At 39.9% G+C, this 22167-nt stretch overlaps 1 protein-coding gene across 2 annotated transcripts in view; it reads left to right on the top strand.

The window, feature by feature from the left end:
• Positions 1-22167, top strand: part of rab6ba (RAB6B, member RAS oncogene family a) — a 58419-nt gene that overhangs the window by 28627 nt on the left and 7625 nt on the right. Inside the window, exons 3-7 of one of the 2 annotated variants that reach the window (XM_032571190.1) lie at positions 5977-6030; positions 6412-6538; positions 8389-8500; positions 16897-16990; positions 19241-19307. In XM_032571190.1, coding sequence (XP_032427081.1) covers positions 5977-6030; positions 6412-6538; positions 8389-8500; positions 16897-16990; positions 19241-19307 — 454 coding nt within the window. The remainder of the gene's footprint in view (positions 1-5976; positions 6031-6411; positions 6539-8388; positions 8501-16896; positions 16991-19240; positions 19308-22167) is intronic. The other variant, XM_032571191.1, reaches the window with a different exon arrangement.

Raw genomic sequence — 22167 nt, 5'->3', positions numbered from 1 at the left:
TTGTTTGTTTTTTTCCAAGAAAATTTCTGCGATTAATCTCATTTTCTTAGTTTTTTCTAGAATATTGACTTTTGGAACTCAGACATTTCCAAATCTTTCTAGAAAAAACCCTAAATTCTTTGGGAAAAATTTGCTCCTGCTTTTTTTTTTTTCCATCTATAGTGATGCTAGTCATAGATTAATTGACATGGATCAAAACTGTAACTCAGTTTTCCCTCATTCTTAGTTATATATGCACAATGATCCTATTTCTCAGTAGCAGGTAGAGCTGAGAGTGATTTTGCTGTTTTTTTTCTGGCTCAACTCCAGAGGCCTTTACGTTTTAATTAAAATGCAGCAGGCATCAGATCAGTGAGAGTGTTTGTGCTGCTGCTCAGAGGGGGGAGGATATATTAGCCCAATGAGAGTTGAAAATTGATTTGAATAGAGCCCACAGGAGACACCTGTCCTGATGTGCAGATTTATACCGTCATGGTTTCCAGCTTCTACATCCGGGATTGTTGGCTGGCATTTTTGATCAATCGTTCGTCAAGTTTCGGACAGTCGAGCAGATGCGGCCGAGTCATTTGAAAGAGGAGCAGCGGTGTGTTTAGTGACCGACGGCCGTCAGAAAGATGAAACTGAGCGTTGCAGCAGCTCGGCAGCGGGAGGATGTCAGTGAGGCAAGCCGCATTTGCTCCTTTTTTAAAGCAGCAGTCTCCTATCAAGCAGCCATTCAGCCGAGGGAGACGGAGACAGGCGTCCTTGCTGCCTGGCAGCACATGTTAAAGGGCTCCGGGGTCCCTGGAGGCTCCACGCTTTTGTCAGTTGCGTCGGAGCTGTCAGTCAAGCCTGGCCACCAGGCTGTGATTTCATCTGTCTGTTCTCCCCAAATAATCAGAATCAGCTGCTCTTTTCTGCCCGTTTTCATACACAGACTCGAAGGCAGAAATTTTAAGAAAAAAATCCTTCCTCATTTTTTCCAACTTGTTTAGGGTAAACATTATTCTATGTCAACCTGACCTTGAGCTCCAGGTTAACTGTCTCAATAAACTTATTGCAGCTATGAAATCTAACTTTGGATGTTCTGTTTACATGTTCTTAATGTTGGAATCTTAACCGATATAAAGAATAAGCCCGGCGTGGGCCGAGTGTTAACGCTTCAACAGTTTTATAGTGCTAACACAGAAATTTATAACAAAAATGTAGAACATGACTTAATTTATTTTAATTTAAAGCAGAAAAGCAGCAATTAATGAAATTTTGATCTTTTTAAAATTTGGAATAATATCTATTACAATGGACCGCCAAAAACATGACTGTCAGGTCAATTGGTTTCTCTAAATTCTCCCTAGGTGTGAGTGTGTGTGTGCATGGTTGTTTGTCCTGTATGTCTCTGTGTTGCCCTGCGACAGACTGGCGACCTGTCCAGGGTGTACCCCGCCTCTCGCCCGGAGCGTGGCTGGAGATGGGCACCAGCAACCCTCCCGACCCCATTGGGGACAAGGGTGAACAGAAAATGGATGGATGGATGGATACAATGGACCGCTGCCTATTAGATAGAGCAGGTTTAAAATACTCAGAAGAAAATGCAACTTAGGAAGCTGAAATGCCTATGTGCTACGGTACTTTGCAAAGCATAAATGCAGCCAATCTTGGAGCACCATGCATTATCCTTGGTGCTGATTTGCTGTACCCCCAAGAGAGGAGATAAAGAAGTCTGTAGATGTTAGCTTCTGCTGTTGTGCTAAGATGGCTTCCACTGTGTGTTTAAGGAGTCCCTCCAGGATTTTGCAAATATTTATGATTATTTGCTCTCAAAAGGAGTGATTTTGATAGAAAAGGTGCTACTTTTGAAATATTTCCAAGGAATAGTTTTTCCTCATTAAACTCCTTCCAAAATCAACACATAGAAAAAATAACTAGCAGACAGATTTAAAGAACAAATGACTCCAGATCAACACACCCTGACATAACCCTAACCCTATCCATGCTTCGTCCTTTGCGCGTATGCCAAGTGACTGTGTTACCCACCATATCAAGCATGGACCATTGTCATAATAATAAACTGGCTTTTCTTTTTCTTCTAACCACAACACCACAATGATGATCAGAGTTGAAGCATCCATGTTCGCCTTGACTCGAGAAATGTAGTCTTAAAAAACCTGTTCTGTCTGTCTTCAGTGCTGTTCAGGGTCTCGGGGACTTTGATTTGTTTCAGCCCGCTGTCTGTGAAAGGAGACTCGTTCTTGGACAGATTTACTCCCCTGAACAGTGCTGGCAGCAAACCTCAGATGAACCACGTTGTGTGTTCTTAATAAGCTGTTGAAGGCAGCGCTGTGAGCAGATGCCTCTGGGCTCTCTGTGACTCAGGGTCACTCGGTTTGTCAGCGCTCCTGCTAGATGGAGGACCTTGAAAGTCCTGGTAGGAACAGAGCTGTCAGAAGATTTTTCTTTTTCTTCTCTCTTAAAAGCAGAATTAAGAAGAAGGTTTTCTGCAGAGGAAATTTGGGCAACATATTAGATATTCAAGCTCTGGTCTGTGTGTAGTCTCTTTCTGACTGTGCCAACATGCACTTTGTATCTCAGGTTTCAAGAGCTCCCGTGTCAACAGGTGTTTTCTATGTCCTCCATCTGGACTGACTGATTTCAAATTCTTCTGAAGTCTCTCTAAAACTATTACCAGACTCAAAAGCTGGTTCAGTCATCTTTGTGAATGTCTGAAACATGAATCATGTTGTTCATTGTTTTTTCAATAGTCTGGAGCCCACCAAAATAAATGGCTATGCAGGAAACCTTCAAAATGCTGAGGGTAGCTGATGTGGAGTATGTGTTTTAGTTGGTAGAAGGAAGAAGTTTATACTTCTTCTTGCTTTTTTCTTTTCATTATTTCTTTTAGTTAAGATATTGTTTAAGAGACTTAAACAATATCGTATCACAATATTTTCCAGTATCATAGCAATATATGTATTTTTTTTACATATTGCAGCCCTAATTTTAATGGCATTCCTCTGAATGTAGTTTGTGTTCCAAACCTCTGTTATCATGGAGTACAAGAAGTAACTAAATAATGATTAATATCTGTTTCGCTTCTAACAAAGTTTATACTTGATATTTTAAGATGGGGGGGGGTTATTAGAACCACTCCTGTCTACTGAAGACAGGTTTAGCCCTAGTTGGCAGCAGAATGGGTGGGGCATGTATGACCAGTCTCCTGACATTATGTGCCTGTTAAAAATTAAACAGGAGGAGCATTAATAATTTCCCATGATCTTATTTCTGCATGTATAGCTGTCTGAGGGATTCTATATTCAAAATGGAAGCAGTACAGAACCTAGAAGATCTCTATTATTCTCCTAAAACAACAACCTACTATGTTTATCTTCAATCTGGTTTAGCAGTAATAAATATCTATATTTAATACGCTGTTAAATACTGAATATATTCTTGATTTGTTTTGTTTTTTCTTAAGAGCAATACAAAGAAGACTATTCCTTAATTGTCTGTTATGCTTGCATAGTGAAAATGCAGTCTATTTTGCAGCTATCTAGAGTTTGTATTAATATCCTGATTTAATTTTTCAGTCCTTTTTTTTCAGATTTGTTCCTTTTTGTGTCACGTCCCCAGTTCTTGTGTTTTAAGTCTGTGTAGTTTGACCCCAGCAGTGCTTGATGTGACTGAGTCTAATGGAAGAGTATAAATGACATCCTGTCTCCTTGCCAGACTCTGAATCAGTCCAGTGTGGCTGCTGGCATCGCCAAGGAAACAAGTGCGTGATCGAGCTGCTGATGCTCAGTTCTGTCAAAGTGGGCAGAGGGCACCCTGCAGAATTGCACAACAAAGAGGAACATGGCATATACATCTATTCACCTGCCTAGGCATTGGTGAATAGATGCAGCACTGAACTTAAGTGCAGCACTGAACTTCTCCCTTTTTTAGGAAACTGGGTTTGTGTAGGCCCTAGAAATCTTTGAACATACTTGAATTTCAATTGGGTGTTTTCAAGTGCTTGATTTCTGTATTAAGTCCTCGACAGTGCTTGATATTCAAACTTCACAGTTTGGTAGTAAAGTAAAATCTAATGTTTGGTTTCAACTGCAAATAGTTTTTTAAATTTAGACTTTTAATCAGATATTTTCCACACATCTAATTAAAAGATGTAAATAGATTATATATTTTTTCTCACTGTCTGAAGTTAAATCAGACTCAACTTTTCCTGTTTTAGGTCAGTTAGAATCACCAAAATTGTTTCTATTTGCTAAAAACCAGAAAACCAGAGATGGTGTCAAGACCGGTTCTTCCAAGACCAAAACCAGACCCTCCAGGTCCAAGACCTTGGTCTGGTCTGATTTTGGTCTAGACAGGCCAAGACCAGACATTCCAAGGTCAAGACCAAAACAGATCTTCCAAGACCAAGGATAAGACCAGACTGCTCGAGACCAAAACCAAGACCAGATCTTCCGAGACTGCGACCAAAACCAGACTTTCCAAGACCAAGAACAGATCAACAAAAGTGGAAAAATATTTCAGGACTTTTCTTTTTGTACGCCACAAAAAATGCAAAAATTGATCAAAAAACGGTTAATTATGCAACCAAAAATACTTGTTGGTATTAAACTAATAATGGTCGTAAAAATTTGCAAGAAATTTTTTTAGACATTTTTTTGTAACTTTCTTTGTATATTGTATTTTAGCATTTAATTTGAGCATGAAGCTCATTTACCTAATCACAAGTTGTTTGGATTGTTTCAATGTAATGAATATTTATTATTCCTAATGGCTCAAAGACTTGTACGTTAAACAACTTTATTAAAATTGTGAAATATTTAGTTAAATTAGTATCTTGTTCTTGGACCAGTCAGTTGTATAGAGTGTGTATGTTAGAGAGACATTTCAGAACATAAAATGCCATATTTTAGTTTACCCTAAATCTAGAATAACATCACACACTATTAAAAATGGTATGAAAGGATGCGCAATAGTGAATTGAAACTTTTCTTTATTTTCTTTTCTTTTTTTTTTTTTTGCATTAATTCATTTATATTGTTCTTATCTCCAAAGTCTGGTGCTTTGAATTTTATCGTGGATAAAGTGTACGAACGCTTTGGAAAGTATTTCAGGAGAAGTACTGAAAATCATATCCATCTTTACTTGAGAGTTCTGCAGTGTTACTGGACCTGTTGACCATCTATAACTCAGACTCCAGCTGGATTATGCTGCAGTCTCACAGGTCACACAGACTTTAAAGTAGCAGCTGGAGCCGGCCTGGCAGGTCCGGGTCAGCCTCGGCGCCACACCTGTACATCTCAGAGTTCTACATGAAAAACACACCGATCACATCTGCCGTGGCCAGCTGTTTCTATTTTCATACGTTTAGCTTTGCTGCTTAACAGAATATTTACACTTACCTCAGCGTTTGGCAAAGAATACCGCATATGCAAAAAGCAGAACAGTTTTTAATTCTCCCTTTAAAAAGAAAGATCTGCATCACAAAAGGACGCGGGCAATATTTCCACATCTTTGTAAATGAATAGCTCTGACAAGCGGCACGGTGAAACAAAATGCAGATCTGCAGCTTAGCATTGATTTCTCCGTTTGGGCTCATCAGAGCCGGAGCAGCTGATGAGATCATGACAGGCAGCAAAGCAAAGAAGCCGTGGGCTTGGAAGCGGAAAGTAAACACGCCTTGAAGAAGAACACTGCCATCTGCATTATGACACAATAAAAGGAATGATTAAATTGCTATTGCTGTACATAAGTGGATGATGAGGAAGATGTGAGTCATGATTGTAAACAGCCCTACTGAGTGTAAAAAGCATTTAAAATCAACAAACTACTTGATGTATTTTAGTTGTTTAAGCATAATGCTAATGTGTCTAACGACTGCCTGGATTCCACTGCAGATTTGATCATATTTATTACACGTATCATAATGATGATAATCTTTAAAGTTGAGTTTAGCAATGTTGGTTTGTTGATATCTTCTTTCCTTTCCAGGCCACAATTGGAATCGACTTCCTGTCCAAAACAATGTACTTGGAAGATCGAACGGTAAGGACCTTCGTTACGTCTGATTAATATCATGAAAAGATGTGAAAACGTTGTTTCCCAGTAGCAGCAGCTTTCTCCGTCAATGGTTTTGTGGCGTTAGTTAACAATAATGTATATACATTCAGACTGTTGAGCAGCGCTGAGGGAACAGCATGTCATCTTTCTGTGCTGCGTAGGTGGATACAATGAAATCTGCCGTTTTGCTGTCTGCAAAAAAGCACAAAAAAGCAGTACAACCTTGGAAATGACTGATCTGTTTGTCTGAATAATGCCCTGTTGTTAATCTTGCTTTTGTTGTTATCAGTGACTGAGTGTGTGTGTGCGGAGGGAGCCAGCTGATTCCAGGCTCTCTGACTGTCTCAATAATCTTCCCCTCCTCAGCGTTCTCTCTCTGAACCCCAGGTGAGGTTGCAGCTTTGGGACACAGCAGGACAAGAGCGCTTCAGAAGCCTCATCCCCAGTTATATACGGGACTCCACCGTGGCCGTGGTGGTCTACGACATTACAAGTCAGTGTCCCAGATGACAGCTTTTCCATTTCACTTTGTGCTCCTTAGTGGAGTCTTTTTATGGCTGTGTGTTTCTGTCGCACATGATGAGTTTTACAGAAGGCTCACATTGTGCTCACTAAAACTGAAGGAGATTGACTCTGGAGATTGTTGTTACACACAGAATGACAGGATTACTACATAGGAAATGTATGAAAAGTGTTTCCAAGGTTTGGGTAAGGTGGCGAAAAAAGAAAAATGTGTACAGAGAACAGTTTGATTTGCCAGACTTTTCATATTCTGAAAGACAAATAACTCATTTAAGTTTGGATTTAAATGGGCAGTATTTTAATAAATCTCCATTTTTTAAGCTTTATGTCATTCTCTCATCAAAAACATGCCTGGATTGTTGCTTTGATTCTTTCATGCATGTTTGAGAAATCCTTGAATCTCATGGCAACCATTCAGCTGTGACAAACACCTGGTTGGACCTAGCTCCTCCTACAAAGATGTAGCTCCTCCTCAGAGCAGCAATTAGTAAACATCTGGTGGAACTCACATCAGCTGATCTCATTATAGAAGCTAATTTTCAGTGTAACCCTGCTAAAAACGAGATAAAAAGGTAACTAGAGAACAGATGTGATGACGTCCTGAAGGTGGAGTTGCAGAAAAAGCAGGAGTTTTTAAAGAGACAGAGGCCCAATTTCAAGAGGCTCAATTTAAATTAGAACGTAAAATTTTGTTTCAGTCATATTTGATATATACAGCATTTTTATAACAACTGAAGGTAATATAGTTAATTGTTATAAAATAATTCTATGTGGCTGTAAAAAGCATAATACTGCCTCTTTAAACGTAAATGAGTTTTTTTATCTTTGATTTGCTTTGTCACACCATTTCACTTAATTTTATAAACAACTTCAACTTTAAAAACTGGTGTTTGTTAAATTTCTTCAAACAAAATAAAATAAAGGTACGTAGGTTTAAAGACTCTGCATAAAGCAGAGCATACCCTAACATTTGATAAGTACAGGAGTCACAGAATTTGAAGACTACAACCCTTGAAAGGGTTTTAATTTGAAATTAAGTTAGCATCTTTATCTTTAGCTTCCACTAAATCTTTAGCTTTAGCCAAACTAACTTTTTAGTTAGCAAAAAGATTGAGCTTCTCCACCTCCTCCCAGTGCTATTATTGCTGTCAGAAAAAATGCACCACTCCCAGTCAGAAACAACCAATCAAAGCCAGAAGGTCAATCATGCTCATGTATGCACTGCTCACTGTGCTAAATGTGGAGAAACAACTTACAGTAACATATTAGTAAATTATTTATCTGCCGTCATTGCCATGCTAATTATCCTTAGCATTTATGGCATGCTATGTTGTGGTGAACCAGCAGTAGCGTAGCAGAGAGCAAGTGGAGGGTGTGAGTAGCTTGCACATGTGGATGATCGACGGCACTAAGACCCTCCTCCTGGCTCTGGTTGGTTTTGACCAGAAGTGGTGTATTTCCGCAGTTGGCCACAGGGAGACGGGAGAGGAGGTTGTATTTATTTATTTTTCTCACTGATTATCTGTCTCATACTACGTTGTCACGACATAATGACAATTTTAACAAATATGTAAAGAAAAAAACCCATATTTTTTTATAAAAGTTAGATACTACAGCTTTACTGCGATGTGAATGTTCTGGAATGACACACTAAGATGAGGGAACATGATGAGGAACACTTTGTTACCAAGGTTTCAACAGTAGCGTTTCCCCCCCACCATTTTCTATACTTTCCATGTTAGTTTACAGCAGTGGGAGGACTGCTGCATCGTTTATCACCTCAGCTATTCAGTGTCATCTCACTCCTCTTTCTCCCCACAGATGTCAATTCCTTCCAGCAGACATCGAAATGGATCGACGACGTGAGAACAGAAAGAGGAAGTGATGTCATCATCATGCTTGTTGGCAATAAAACAGACTTGGCAGACAAGAGGTATGTAGTTCCATCCCCTCCTGCCAGCTAACTCCAGCATCTCGTTTCGTGCCCCGACGCCATGGCAACTATGAGGCGCAGCGACTCTCTGAAGGCACATTCAGCTGAACAGCAAGAACAAAGCAGGCTGACACCACCGCCTGCATTCACACAACACAGGGTCTAGATGCTTCGCTGCAGTGTACATCTGTGTATTAATGAGATGGAAATGATGTGGATGCATATGAATTTAATGTTACAGTCCAAGCAATGCAGGAAGATATGCGAGCACTTACTGTCGCTACATAATCACTTTCTGTAATGAACACAGTCATTAGCTTTATGGGATGAATTAAATCTAGTTTCATTGTTGTGATGTTTGGAACTCAGCCGATTCTCATTGGAGCGACTCGGGTCAGACCTCCTGCTTTGAAATAAGTAAATCATGATTATGAAATGTTTTATCCCTCAGCACATCCTATTTATGTGACTGTGTGATTTGTATAGTCATCAAAAAAAGAAAAAAATGGAAATGCTGATGATACAAGATTCTTAATGAAGCCAAAATAGGGGGAGAAAAAAAAGTCTGTTTAAAGATACTGAAGGGAAAATAAACTAAGGAATGATGAAAAACGGAAACTTACATTATTAGGAACAATACAATATAGCAGGAACTGACCCATAAAATAGGTTGTGGTGGCTAAATGTATTGATGGTGCATGTGTACAAAATGTAGGCTACAGGCAGACTTCATACACAAAGGAATCAATGCAAAGAAACATGGAAATAATCCTCTTTAGTTCAGTGGTGAAATTGTTTCTTTGCCTGAAATCTGCTAAAACCTACAGAACCTCACAGCACAACCTGTCAAGAAAATTGGTCGAGGTTTCATACTTTGACGCCCTTATTGTTTCTTTGGGCTGTGATGGTAGTAATTATCTTATTTATATTTATAGTGGGCTTTACAGAGTATTGAGTAACATAAAATCCTAAAATAAAGTTAATAAAAATGACACAGAAATCAGTGATGCCCTAAAAACACTTTTGAAACAGGTTTGTTTTGACAAATGATTTGAGTACAAATAGTTCTGGACTGGTTCAGGGTGGGACAGAAGTTGCATGAAGACTCTGTGACATATTTTGGTCAAATCATTAACATATTGGATTTCTTGCAGTTGACTTAGAGAAAATTGGCCTCATCCATCGTGTTACGTCAGTCGGTGAGAATAGAGTGGGTTGTGGATCTGGTGGGGAAGTGGCTAAAAAGAAGAACATAAGGAATAAGACATTGAGAAAACTGAGCACAGGGCCTTGGGGTTTGCCATTTTAGGAAAAAGAAGAGTAGAAAATGCAAGGTTAGACATTTTTTATTAAATCCTGTTTGAAGACAAAAACAAAAAAAGGACAAGATGAGGACACCAACATGTACTGGCAAACTATGCATTAACGTGCCATCAGCAAGAAAACAGATTTAACAGAAAGGTAGTTTATACGTGATGGATCTTCATCGTACACAAAAGTTTTATTAGATTCATGCTTTACATTCTCCATGTATCTCCATATTGTCTCATTAGTATTATATGGATGCTGGAAAGTGCTTCCATTATTGCATTCTTCCTCTGAACTGTGGAGCTTTACTGAATGTCACGTTCGCTACAGAAAAATCCATCCTTGCGAGGTAAGTAATCTCATTGGTACAAAATGCATTAATTTCCCTGGCGAGGGTCAACAGCTCGGAGCTGCAGAGAAATTCCCCTGGAGCTTTACTTCAGAGTATGTCAAGAACTGAAAGGGAATCAGGAAAAATGCTGATGGCGGCAGTTTCTTGAATGCGTCTCACCGGAGCTGCCAATAAAAGTTCACCGTTTCTATAGCAAAAGATGAATGAAAAGCTTTGGTTTTATAGGAGGTGTTGGTAGGAGAGGACCACTCATTGTTATGATTACACACCACGTATTTGGGTTGAATAACATTTAGAAAGTGAGCTGTTTGATTTTAATCAGAGTTTCTTGTTGGACTTTTTCCAGTTTTTCACAGTTAATTTGGTTTGCTCTTAATGTGGTCTCAATATTAAAGCTGCAGCAAAGAAATAAATTCTGTTTACTGCATTAAGATCACATCAGCGTCCTCCTTTAATCTCCCTCTGTGAGAGGGGAAATGAGCCTTGTTGCTGTGTTGACCGGACAAACTGACAGATGTTTAGCTAAATCAGCGCAGAAAAATTATAATGGTCCATCAGTGCTCCAGCTGAAGCAAATGTTTTCTTAACCAATCATTCTAAATCTTAATAACGAGCTTATTATTCAGCTTTCTGCAGAGGAAGGCCTCATTAGTATCAGGAAACAGTGCTGATAGGAACATTCGTGCAAATGTTTAGAAGGTGTGTTCAGGCTCTTGAGTCACATCAAATTAACAATTTTTCAAAATGTCAGTCAAAGAGTGAGAGACGGTCAGATTTCTGCATCATAAATTATCAAATTATGCTCAGTTTCCTTTCACACCATCTGTATGTAGCGCCTTTTTATTTTTTTGTTTCCCTGTTGCAGTATTGTAGAATTTACACATACTGTATGTATAAATCACTTGGGAACAAAGCATTTCAGAGAGTTTTTTCCTTTTGTTTTGGTTTTGGTTTTGCTCACTGGGGTGTGGTGGAGCTTTTCACAATGCTCAGTGCTTAGGGGAGTATGCACAGTGTAGGAGCTGCAGATCTGCTGGAGCTCAGCATGTGGGAAATCTTGTGTGCACCATGCAGCGGGAGGCAGCAGCCAAGCAAAGACTGGTGAGCTGCACACCGACAAGGAGAAGCCCCACGGTATCCAGCTTGTTGCATTTTGCGGTTTTCTTTTCTATACTTGCTCCTGAACGACTACCACAACATTTTGGATGATTAGCTAGTAGAAGAGTTTCTTCTTCTCATGAACAAATGGACTGTTAAGCGGAAGAAGCACGAATTGTACAGCTACGATGCCATGATTTTCACATTACTACCACAAGCTTTTAATGTACAACATGAGGTAGCAGATACATGTGAACGAGGGGAAAAATTAATGCCTGGTTTCCAAAATCTTTGATGAATAAAAAGTGTGGTGCCAGTTTATATTTTACCCTCTTTAGTCAAAACTCAATATATGTGTTCCATATCAGTATATTGATAAAAGAAATATGAAGAATTGCAGACTGGTGGTGTGATCTTAACTGTTTTCACTCCGTGTAATGTTTTTTTGTTCTTTTTAAGCAGTAAAGAGGCACAGCGGCAAAACCTGAAACAGCTGCTATGCCAGTTACTCAACAGGTTGTTGCTAGGTAACCAATGAGTACGTGAGCCACCAGTATAGCTTAGCTCCCTGTGAGAGGTTGAGTGGCTAAAGGCTTTCCTCTGTCTACATCTCCCAGAATGCTGTGCGGTTCTGCATCGGATTTCAGTGAATATTCTATATATTGAATATTCTATCGGATTATCTATAGACACCAATCATGTCTATCGTGATATACACTGCTCAAAAAAATAAAGGGAACACTCAAATAACACATCCTAGATCTGAATGAAAGAAATATTCTCATTGAATACTTTGTTCTGTACAAAGTTGAATGTGCTGACAACAAAATCACACAAAAATCACCAATGGAAATCAAATTTATTAACCAATGGAGGCCTGGATTTGGAGCCACACACAAAATTAAAGTGAAATAACACTACACGCTGATCCAACTTTAATGTAATGCCCTTAAAACAAGTCAAAATGAGGCTCAGTATTGTGTGTGGCCTCCACGTGCCTGTATGACCTCCCTACAATGCCTGGGCATGCTCCTGATGAGGTGGCGGATGGTCTCCTGAGGGATCTCCTCCCAGACCTGGACTAAAGCATCCGCCAACTCCTGGACAGTCTGTGGTGCAACGTGACGTTGGTGGATGAAGCGAGACATGATGTCCCAGATGTGCTCAATCGGATTCAGGTCTGGGGAACGGGCTGGCCAGTCCATAGCTTCAATGCCTTCATCTTGCAGGAACTGCTGACACACTCCAGCCACATGAGGTCTAGCATTGTCCTGCATTAGGAGGAACCCAGGGCCAACCACAACAGCATATGGTCTCACAAGGGGTCTGAGGATCTCATCTCTGTACCTAATGGCAGTCAGGCTACCTCTGGTGAGCACATGGAGGGCTGTGCGGCCCTCCAAAGAAATGCCACCCCACACCATTACTGACCCACTGCCAAACCGGTCATGCTGAAGGATGTTGCAGGCAGCAGACCGCTCTCCACGGCGTCTCCAGACTCTGTCACGTCTGTCACATGTGCTCAGTGTGAACCTGCTTTCATCTGTGAAGAGCACAAGGCGCCAGTGGCGAATTTGCCAATCCTGGTGTTCTCTGGCAAATGCCAAGCGTCCTGCACGGTGTTGGGCTGTGAGCACAACCCCCATCTGTGGACGTCGGGCCCTCATACCATCCTCATGGAGTCGGTTTCTAACCGTTTGTGCAGACACATGCACATTTGTGGCCTGCTGGAGGTCATTTTGCAGGGCTCTGGCAGTGCTCCTCCTGTTCCTTCTTGCACAAAGGCAGAGGTAGCGGTCCTGCTGCTGGGTTGTTGCCCTCCTACGGCCTCCTCCACGTCTCCTGGTGTACTGGCCTGTCTCCTGGTAGCGCCTCCAGCCTCTGGACACTACGCTGACAGACACAGCAAACCTTCTTGCCACAGCTCGCATTGATGTGCCATTCTGGATGAGCTGCACTACCTGAGCCACTTGTGTGGGTTGTGGAGTCTGTCTCATGCTACCACAAGTGTGAAAGCACCACCAACATTCAAAACTGACCAAAACATCAGCCAGAAAGCATAGGTACTGAGAAGTGGTCTGTGGTCCCAACTGCAGAACCGCTCCTTTATTGAGTGTGTCTTGCTAATTGCCAATAATTTCCACCTGTTGTCTATTCCATCTGCACAACAGCAGGTGAAATTGATTGTCAATCAGTGTTGCTTCCTAAGTGGACAGTTTGATTTCACAGAAGTTTGATTTACTTGGAGTTATATTGTGTTGTTTAAGTGTTCCCTTTATTTTTTTGAGCAGTGTATATTGTTATTGACTTATTGTCCAGTCCTAAAAGTTGCCATTACCGCTGTTAGCTGCAATTACAGCAGCAAGTCTTAAGGTATACGTCTCTACTGCACGATTCTGCCACCACCATGTTTCACTGCTGAGATGGTGTGATTAGGGTCATGGTAAGAGTTTTTCATTCATGTCAGGAAGTTCGTAGTAGTAAGGTTCAGCTTGAAATGTAAGCAAGCTTAAGGAGCTGACAATCTCCATGATTTTATTTAGAAAATGTTGATCCTGACCTTTACTTAGAAATCTGCAAAAGGTCATCAAGTCCAGTAACACTGCTGCTTCTAACCCAAAATGATAAAACAGTAACTTTGTTGTAATTTGGGAAACCTTTGTGTTATCTGCTCAAAATCTCTCTTGCCTAAAATATCTGGTGAAGTAATAGAAAATGTGTCCTTTTAGAAAATTTCTTACATAACTGTACTGACCTCCAACTTCATTTTAAATACCTCACTAATACTGAAAACTGTTAATATGCAGGCTTCCTTCCTCTTGAACAGCATTCCATCCTAATCCTACCCTAATGGCACTTGGCATGGAGTGTTCACAGATCAGGAAAACGTAGGATGTTTGCATTTTTCCGATTTACTGATCAGGTTGAAAATTGATCAATCGAAAATTTTTAAGACGGTGCCAGAATAGCTTTTAAAGGGACGTATTGTACAAAATTCACCTTTTGCGTGTTTTTGTTCCTCCATTTGGGTTTCTGCTGCTTCTAAAAACAGCCCAAACGCTTAAAAAAACCAACAAAAATAAACAACGTTTTTTGGCAATAAGTTTATTTGGTGTCTGGAAAATGACCCGTTTCACAAACCTCCGGAATGTGACATCACAAATCAGCAGGCACTATCCCTCACCTAGCAACCTCAGCGAATTGCAACCTATTATCCAGCAACCGGAGCAGAGCTCTAGCACGTTTGGTCAGCTGGTTTTACTTCTGCATGTGTTGTTCAATGGCTGCTGGAAAAGACAAGTGTTTTGTGTTTTGTTGCTGCATTCTTGTTGATTGTGTAGGAGGCGCCACGTCTGCTTTTCAAAAGTGTATAGTTGTATAATTGCGCATCTCTTCGCAGCTATTTTCACTTGCCAGTGTAAACATTGAGTGGGGGGGGGGCGTGGCCAGCAGCAGTTTATTTGGATTTTAAAGTGACAGAATGAGCTTAATCAGCTCAATGAGCTTAATCAGCTCATTCTGAAAGGAGCTCAAAATATGCAGAACTGAGCAGAATAAGTTCTAAGAATGATTTGAAATGTAATTAACATGCCTAGGCCTATCCTAACCTCTTCAAGGAAGCATAATAGGTCGCCTTTAATAACTCATAATGTTCCCATTGCAGAGCTATAAATATATTGGGTTTAAAATTAATTAACAGCTGACTGCAATCTGGAGTTTCATCTTTGCATATTCTGTCCTTCTCTCAGGGGGGCGAGCCTCTCCTGTCTGAACGTGAAAACGCTTTCAGACTCATTGTCATGTTTGATTAAGTTCATCATATTATTCTGGATGATCAACGATGACATGAGTTTGAGGATCAACCGATTCCAGGGAGTCAACATTTAAAAAAATAGAAGGATGTGCCGCAGAATTAAAACATTTTAATCATAATCCATAATAATGATGTCCTGTTAGTTTGTTTCTTCGCTGTTATTTGCATGGGATCATTAGTGCGACACACATAAGGGCGGCGTCACATATTTCTACTATTTTAATCATAGTGCTGCTTTGCAAGGCATGAATGTTGCCAGGACAGCACATTCATCCTGCGGCTTCCCTAGAGCCACCTCTCTGATGATAAATAAGCTGCAGAGCTGTTTAAATTGCGATCCAGACCGAAGCATCCAGAAATAGTCGCAGAAGAAATGGTGCAACTCTGTCAGGTGGCGTTATTATGGAAATGCAACTCGGGTGCAACGTTTCCTGTGTGTGCTGCAGACGTCTTTTACTATCTCATTTGCGCTGAATTACTCCGCTCTGAGCTGCAAAAGAGGTGTTTGGGAACGAGGGAAGCATCCGCTTGATGTAGCGCTGCTGTGTTTAAGGGTTGAAAGCAGCCTGTTAATTAGACGTGTTCACCGTGTGCACAGTTATTAGGCAGGCCTTATTTTTGAGGATTATTTTTTATTAATCGCCAAATACAGTTCCCTTCATTCAAAATGTCAGCAGAACCTCAAAGTAAAAGGGAGATTTTGGCTTTTTAAAGAGAAGAAAGCCAAAACCTCACTATGCACTCAATTATTGGGGAAGAATTCTTACTTAACTAAATTTTTTAAAAACTCACATTTTTCCATCTCAGTTTTTTATTTTAATCTGTTTAAGTAAGCATTTCCGACTTAAAAAAAAAAAACAGTGACCAATGGAGCCCTCTCGATTCTTTTCAATAACTCAATCTGTTGATGGTCAACGTTTTGTGTAGCAGCAACCACAGCAGGTCCAATAGCCAGCTAGTTGTTGGACCTGCTGTGGTTCAATATAACAGAACTGGAAGACAATGGCTTCCTGGTTGCTTCACACTTGATTTTTCTCTAATCCGTTGACGGTTAATTTGCATCTTTCTTTTTTTTCTTCTGACCCTGTTAACTATTTGCAACAAAACGTTTAATTGTTCTGTGATTATGCCTCAATGTCTTGGCAATCTCAAGAGTGCGTCATCCCTCAGACTTCTGGTAATGTTTGCCTTTTCGCAGTTAGTTACATCTCTCTTTTTTTGTCTCATTTTGAGTGAAGACAGAAGCTGACTAATAGTTATGTACAACCTGACGTGGTGCATTGACCGCCTTAGACCACACCCCGCCTCATTACAGACACACATCACCTGCTGTTCCTAAATCCACTATTATTCAAGTTTATCCAACTTGGAGTTAGAAAATACGCCTACTAAATTGTACACACAGTGTATACTTTCTGATTTGCAGAATAACGAGAACAAAATGGCTACATGAGGGTTTTTCCAGAAGAGCAGTGGCTAATTAATTTAGCCTTTCCTCTCTCTGGATCTGCTGCTTTCTCAGCCAAAGGTCTCTGTCTGTGCTCACAGGAAACCTGATGGTGTCGGCGAGAACCAAGCAATCACCGCCCCATTCATTTGAACATGATGCAAATTTGTCGTCATTAACTCTTCACACGGTGTAATTAATCACTATCGCCCAGTTAGCCAAATACGCCTGTTGTTTCCCACCCTGCCTAAAATGACAATGAGCTTTATTCTCCTTGTACGGCTTCTTTTTGCTTGTTGTTTATGTGAGAGTAACGACCGCCGTTTTGTGTCTAGATTCAGATGCTGATGCTGATGAAGATCACTTTTTATTTGCAGGCAAATTACAATCGAGGAAGGCGAGCAGAGGGCTAAAGAGCTGAGCGTCATGTTCATCGAGACCAGCGCCAAGACGGGCTACAATGTCAAACAGGTGAGAATTTTCCAACAAATAAAACCCGGAGTATGCTTACATAGTACTAATCTTTCTCAGGTCATCATGGTCAAGCCATTATTTACTCCATTAAAATGTCAATCGTCACCCCACTGTTGCCAACTCGCCTACTTTTTTGCTATATTTAGCTATTTTTTTCTGACCAAAAATAATTGGTATCACCCAGAATCGGAATCAGGAAGTCGGGCTTTTTAAAGATGAGTAATCGCCGATCGGCCAGAAAACTGCAATCGGTGCACCCCTATTTTAAATCAATGACAGTTTTTTTGGAATGATAATATTGTTTCAGTGTAAATATTAACAAGACTGAGTCATATTAAAAGGCCACAAATCACGTAAACAAAATGAAGTTTGTGTCACAAAGTGGTACCTAGTAGCTGTAGATTGGTGGACTGAAGCTGTTGTCATGGCTATTTATGCATTACTACGTCATAAAAATGGAGGAAAGTTGGGGAAAGTATAACAAATTACCTCCCCCACAACCTGCAGTGGAAATAAACCTTTTGTACAGGAAACTGCAGCATATTTACAAATGCTTCCCTCGTGGTGGAGTAGTTACATTAGTACTGGTTTCTTTTTTCAGACGTTTTTGGTTGAGAGGACTTTGCTTTTTTGGAGTTTTTTTCCCCTTCTGATTTTCTTTGCTGTGCAGCTGGAGGGATTTTCACTCCTCATTTTTTAGGTTTAGATAGCTATGATGTGGCAGCCATGGCAACAAGGTGTTTTTTTAATTTGACTGAATTGTAGATGGACGAGTCAAACCTTATACTAATTTTTCTTTTCCACTGTTCATATATTCTCTACATGACAGTTTGGGATTTGTGAAACCTTTCTTCAATTTGTGGTAAACAAAAATATGAGAATTTTTCCATTTTAACAAAAATCTGGCTAAAATCTTGCCTTACAAAAACTCAATGTGGTGTTTTGATCCTTTAACAAATACCGGAAATTACTGAAGGAGGGGTTGAGTTGATTTAAATTTGACTTAACACCTTCAGCTTTCATTCCTTTTTTTCTTATATCTAGATGTTCTTGAACCACTGTGCTTCCTGGACGGTTAAATACCCTGAAACCACATCCCCCTGAAACCTCTGATGTTGTGAACAATTCATTTGTTAACCCTACCACTCCTTGCATGAAGCTGTTACTGATCCGGAGAGCTCCTTCAGTAATAGACATCCCAAATGCACAAAAAAGCATTATCGTAGATCCTTCTTACTTATTGCTTATTGAGTAACCTAACAGAACTCAATGTGTTTACATCCCTGCTGGTATTTGCAAAAAGAGCTTTGCTCATTTCTAAAAATCATTTCTGCTGGTATTTGTGCAGCTATGCTGCACAGTTTTATATTCCCTTTATTGTACCTTTGTTTTTTTAAACACATTTTGTTCTTGTTGTAAAAATATATTCCTTTCAGTTGCACATTACCTTGGATTGGAGTACACTATTTTTGATCACTGAATTGTATATTATGTTATTTTACTGTTCCGCTGCAGTATATTATTCTTAGTTTATTTTAAAATATATTTTTAATACTTTTGTGTGACACTAAAGGATACTTCTGTTCTACTCCTCTTCCAGCAGGGTCGGCCATTCCTGTGAAAGTAACTGAAGTTTTAACTTCCAGTTTCATTTCGCTCCCTTTGAGCGTTTGCTGCTCCCTGATTTGGTCGGACAGCCCACCAATCACAAAGCCCTTCTCTCCTCTTAGCCCATTTCTGCAAACTGAACTGCATTCGTTACCTAACGCCGAGGTTTCCATTTTTCCAGACAGAAACTGAAGCGGAAGGCTCATCTGGTTCAAGTCTGTTTCTAAACAGCTGATTGTTTTGTTGTTTTGTTTAAAGCAGCTGTTGTCTGCAGAATAAAGAACAAACAAGTGTAAGGCAGGCTGTGTTGTCAGTCTGTGGACGGTGTTGATGGAAGGCGCCTCGCTCATCCTGCAGCAGCTCTTGCAGACAGAGGAAGCCATTCTTCACCTAAAACACCGAGGGTCACACTGTGCAGCCGAAACAAAAGTCACAGTGCAGCCTCCAAAGGCTGCAGTGTCTCAATGTTTGTTTGGCTGTGTCATCATTCAGCAGACTGACATCGTGCCAGCAGACTCATTACATAAAAACACAGCCGTTCTTCCAGCTGGAACATTAAAAATCCTAAATGTTTTTTTTTTTATTCTAAGTAAATATATCTGGAACAACAGTGTCTCTGTTTGTTTTGCTGTCTTCCAGCTGTTCCGGCGCGTGGCGGCTGCTCTCCCAGGGATGGAAAGTATGCAGGAAACCAGCAAAGAGGGGAGTATCCTTTGAAAAAAAACCATGAATAAGTTATAGCACAATTACAAACAGTGAACAGAAAACATTTTTTTAGTTTAAGTGTTCACAGCCCCTTGAACTTTGCCACACCTTCTCACATTACAAACACTAAAGTATTTTATGTGATAGACCAACACAAAGCAGCACATAATTGTGAAGTAAAATGGGAAAAAAAGTTTTTTTAACACAAAAAATAGAATATTTTGTTGTGTATTTTTGCCTGTTCTTTGGGGAATTGCCAAAGCTCCGCCAGAATGCTTGAAGAGCATTTGTTGACATCAAATGTTAAGTTTTGCCAAAGATTCTCAAATGCATTTCGGGACTGGCCTAGTCTGGACTTTGACTAGGCCAGTGCATCATATAAATATGCTTTGATATCAGTCATCCCTGACTGTGTCTAAGGCTGTATAACGCCACAATATGCAATAATGTGATAAAATCAAACTTTAAGATGTGATCAAATGTCTTTAAAGCTGCATTATGTAATAATGACACAAAATGTAATAAAATCCTTGAACGCATTTTGTGTTGTAGGTTCATACAGAGTCTGTTACCAAAAGTTTGGAATTTGTTGACCAAAGTTTCAATTTAAAAGCATATAGAATCTACAATATGACTATTATTAGGAGTATAATGATTACTGATTGATTGGACACAAACAGTTTGTGAACATTATTACATAATGTGCCACATTATTATTATATCATTCTTTAAAAAGATCCACCTCTGCATTTTGTAATAATGGGCTCAAAACGTAATAAAGTTTATTATTAAACCTCCCTTTAGTAATAAAGGGAGAAAGTATTGCAAAATGCATTCAAGGATTTTATGCATTTTTGCATCGATTCTTACATATTTAATTTCAGGTTATTTGAGAACATTTTCTCATTTTTGTTGGCTTTAAGCCCTCGAATCACTTCGTTTCTATCTCACAATTATTCCTTGATTTGTGCTGGTCTGTCACATATTATCCCAGTACGGGGTTTTTCCCCTGTATTTTGTACGGGGGGGAAAATTTTGACGTCTGATTGCAGCAGCACGGCACTGTGAACGACCTGACAGAATTACATTTGCAATCTATTTAAATACACGTCAGGTACCTGTCTAATTAAATAGGTTGTTAGGGAAAATCGTCTTGGTAACCGTCAGCTCGTCTTAGGTCGGGCCGCCATGTCTGTCCGTTACAACCAGAGACCGCCTCAGAACAAGCCCCCAGGTCACACTGAAGGGACCGGAGCGTGAAATGTTCTGTTGGAGCGGCAGAACGCACCCAAAGTTAAACCAGCTGTGGTGGGAAGGGAAGAATAAGTGGAGGTGATATGCAAAATATGCTCTTAGTGGAATAATATATGCCAAAGAGAGACATTTTTCAACATGTTATTGGAGATAAATGGAGCAGCTGAGACGTTTTCTGCTTTAATTTCCATCAGTAACTAAAAGAACCCCGAGGCTCTGGGCTCCATCCCTGCTACTCCGTCTGATTTTTATGCTGCTTATTTGGTTTAGTAATACGGTCAATGCTGCATTTTAATAAATATCTCCATCCTAAGCTTCAGGTGTGAAAACACGGCATCAATTTCCAGGGTTTATAGTGTATTTGTGATGCTGTGAGACTGGATTTGGTATCTTACAGATTGATCCTGTTTTTGCCTTTCTTGTCACACTTTTAACGTTTCAGATCGTTTGGAATCTGACTTTGATAATCTGAGTAAATATATAAAGTAATACATATAAAAGAAAGGGGTGAGGGTAAAATGTGTTTATGCTTCTCCTTACATTCTTTTCAAGCAAATTAATTATATATCATCCTATTTGAATTTGTATCAAGGTTTGACATAAATGGGTCTGTCACGATAACTTCTGCTGGGCAATCAATTATCCCAGAAGTTATTGTGATGAATGATAATACTGTTGTCTTAACAGTAGTAGAATAACAGCAATGGCATAATAATGCAAGAACATTTAACACTGGAACTGGAAGACATTTTAAATATCCAAAATAAATAACTAAAACAGAAGCAACAAATAAAATGAGTTATGAAGTCTCCGTAAACAAAACTGTCCTAAAAAAATGTGCTAGTTGAGACCAAAGCACCAGATTGAAGAGTTTTATCATCCAGTTTTTGGTAGAAAGAGAAAAAAGAGAAATAATAAATCATTCAAATGGAAATTATTGAGCTCATTTTAATTTATCATGCGACTCATCGAGTTATTGCTTATTGCAGCAGGCCTAGGAATAAACAAACAAAACATATGTTAAACTACAAGAGAAATATGTGTTGCTCAAGAACCAGATTAATGTGCCATTATTCTGGCACTGTCTCATATCAATACTTCAGTAGTATTAATAAATCAACAATAATTCTGTATGTTTTTGTCTTCTTGTTCTGTCTGTGAGCGCCGGCCATTTGTTTCTGTGACCGTTCCTCCCCTGGGTGCAGCAGCCCTCCACATCCTCCTCCACTCCACAACCACAGAGTTGCATCTCTATGGAAACTGTAGATGAGCTAGAAAATTGCTTGTGGTCGCGCCGCGCGTCATTACTCCTTCACTTTTAAGGGGTCTCCTGTTGTCCCGACGAACACGGCAGCATTTATCTGCCTAAATCAGGCAGACCGCAGCGCAGGTCTGCCTGCGAAACGCTTCCTCCCGCATATCCCGCTGCAGCGTTCCTGTAATTTCCTTGTGAACTCAGCTCCTGCAGGAATGAACTTGGTAACCTATCAGACTTTTCCATCCACTGAGGTCCACCTTTCATTAGTCACAGCCAGTTGTTTTAGCTCCATCTCTTTTTTAGTTGTTATTTTCTATTGTTTTCTTCTTTCCCGGTGTGAGAGGTGGAG

This window comes from Xiphophorus hellerii, chromosome 9 (genome assembly GCF_003331165.1).
Source record: "Xiphophorus hellerii strain 12219 chromosome 9, Xiphophorus_hellerii-4.1, whole genome shotgun sequence".
Taxonomy (NCBI): Eukaryota; Metazoa; Chordata; class Actinopteri; order Cyprinodontiformes; family Poeciliidae; genus Xiphophorus; species Xiphophorus hellerii.
Note: the sequence above shows the minus strand (reverse complement) of the source record. Positions and strands in the feature narration are given on the sequence as shown.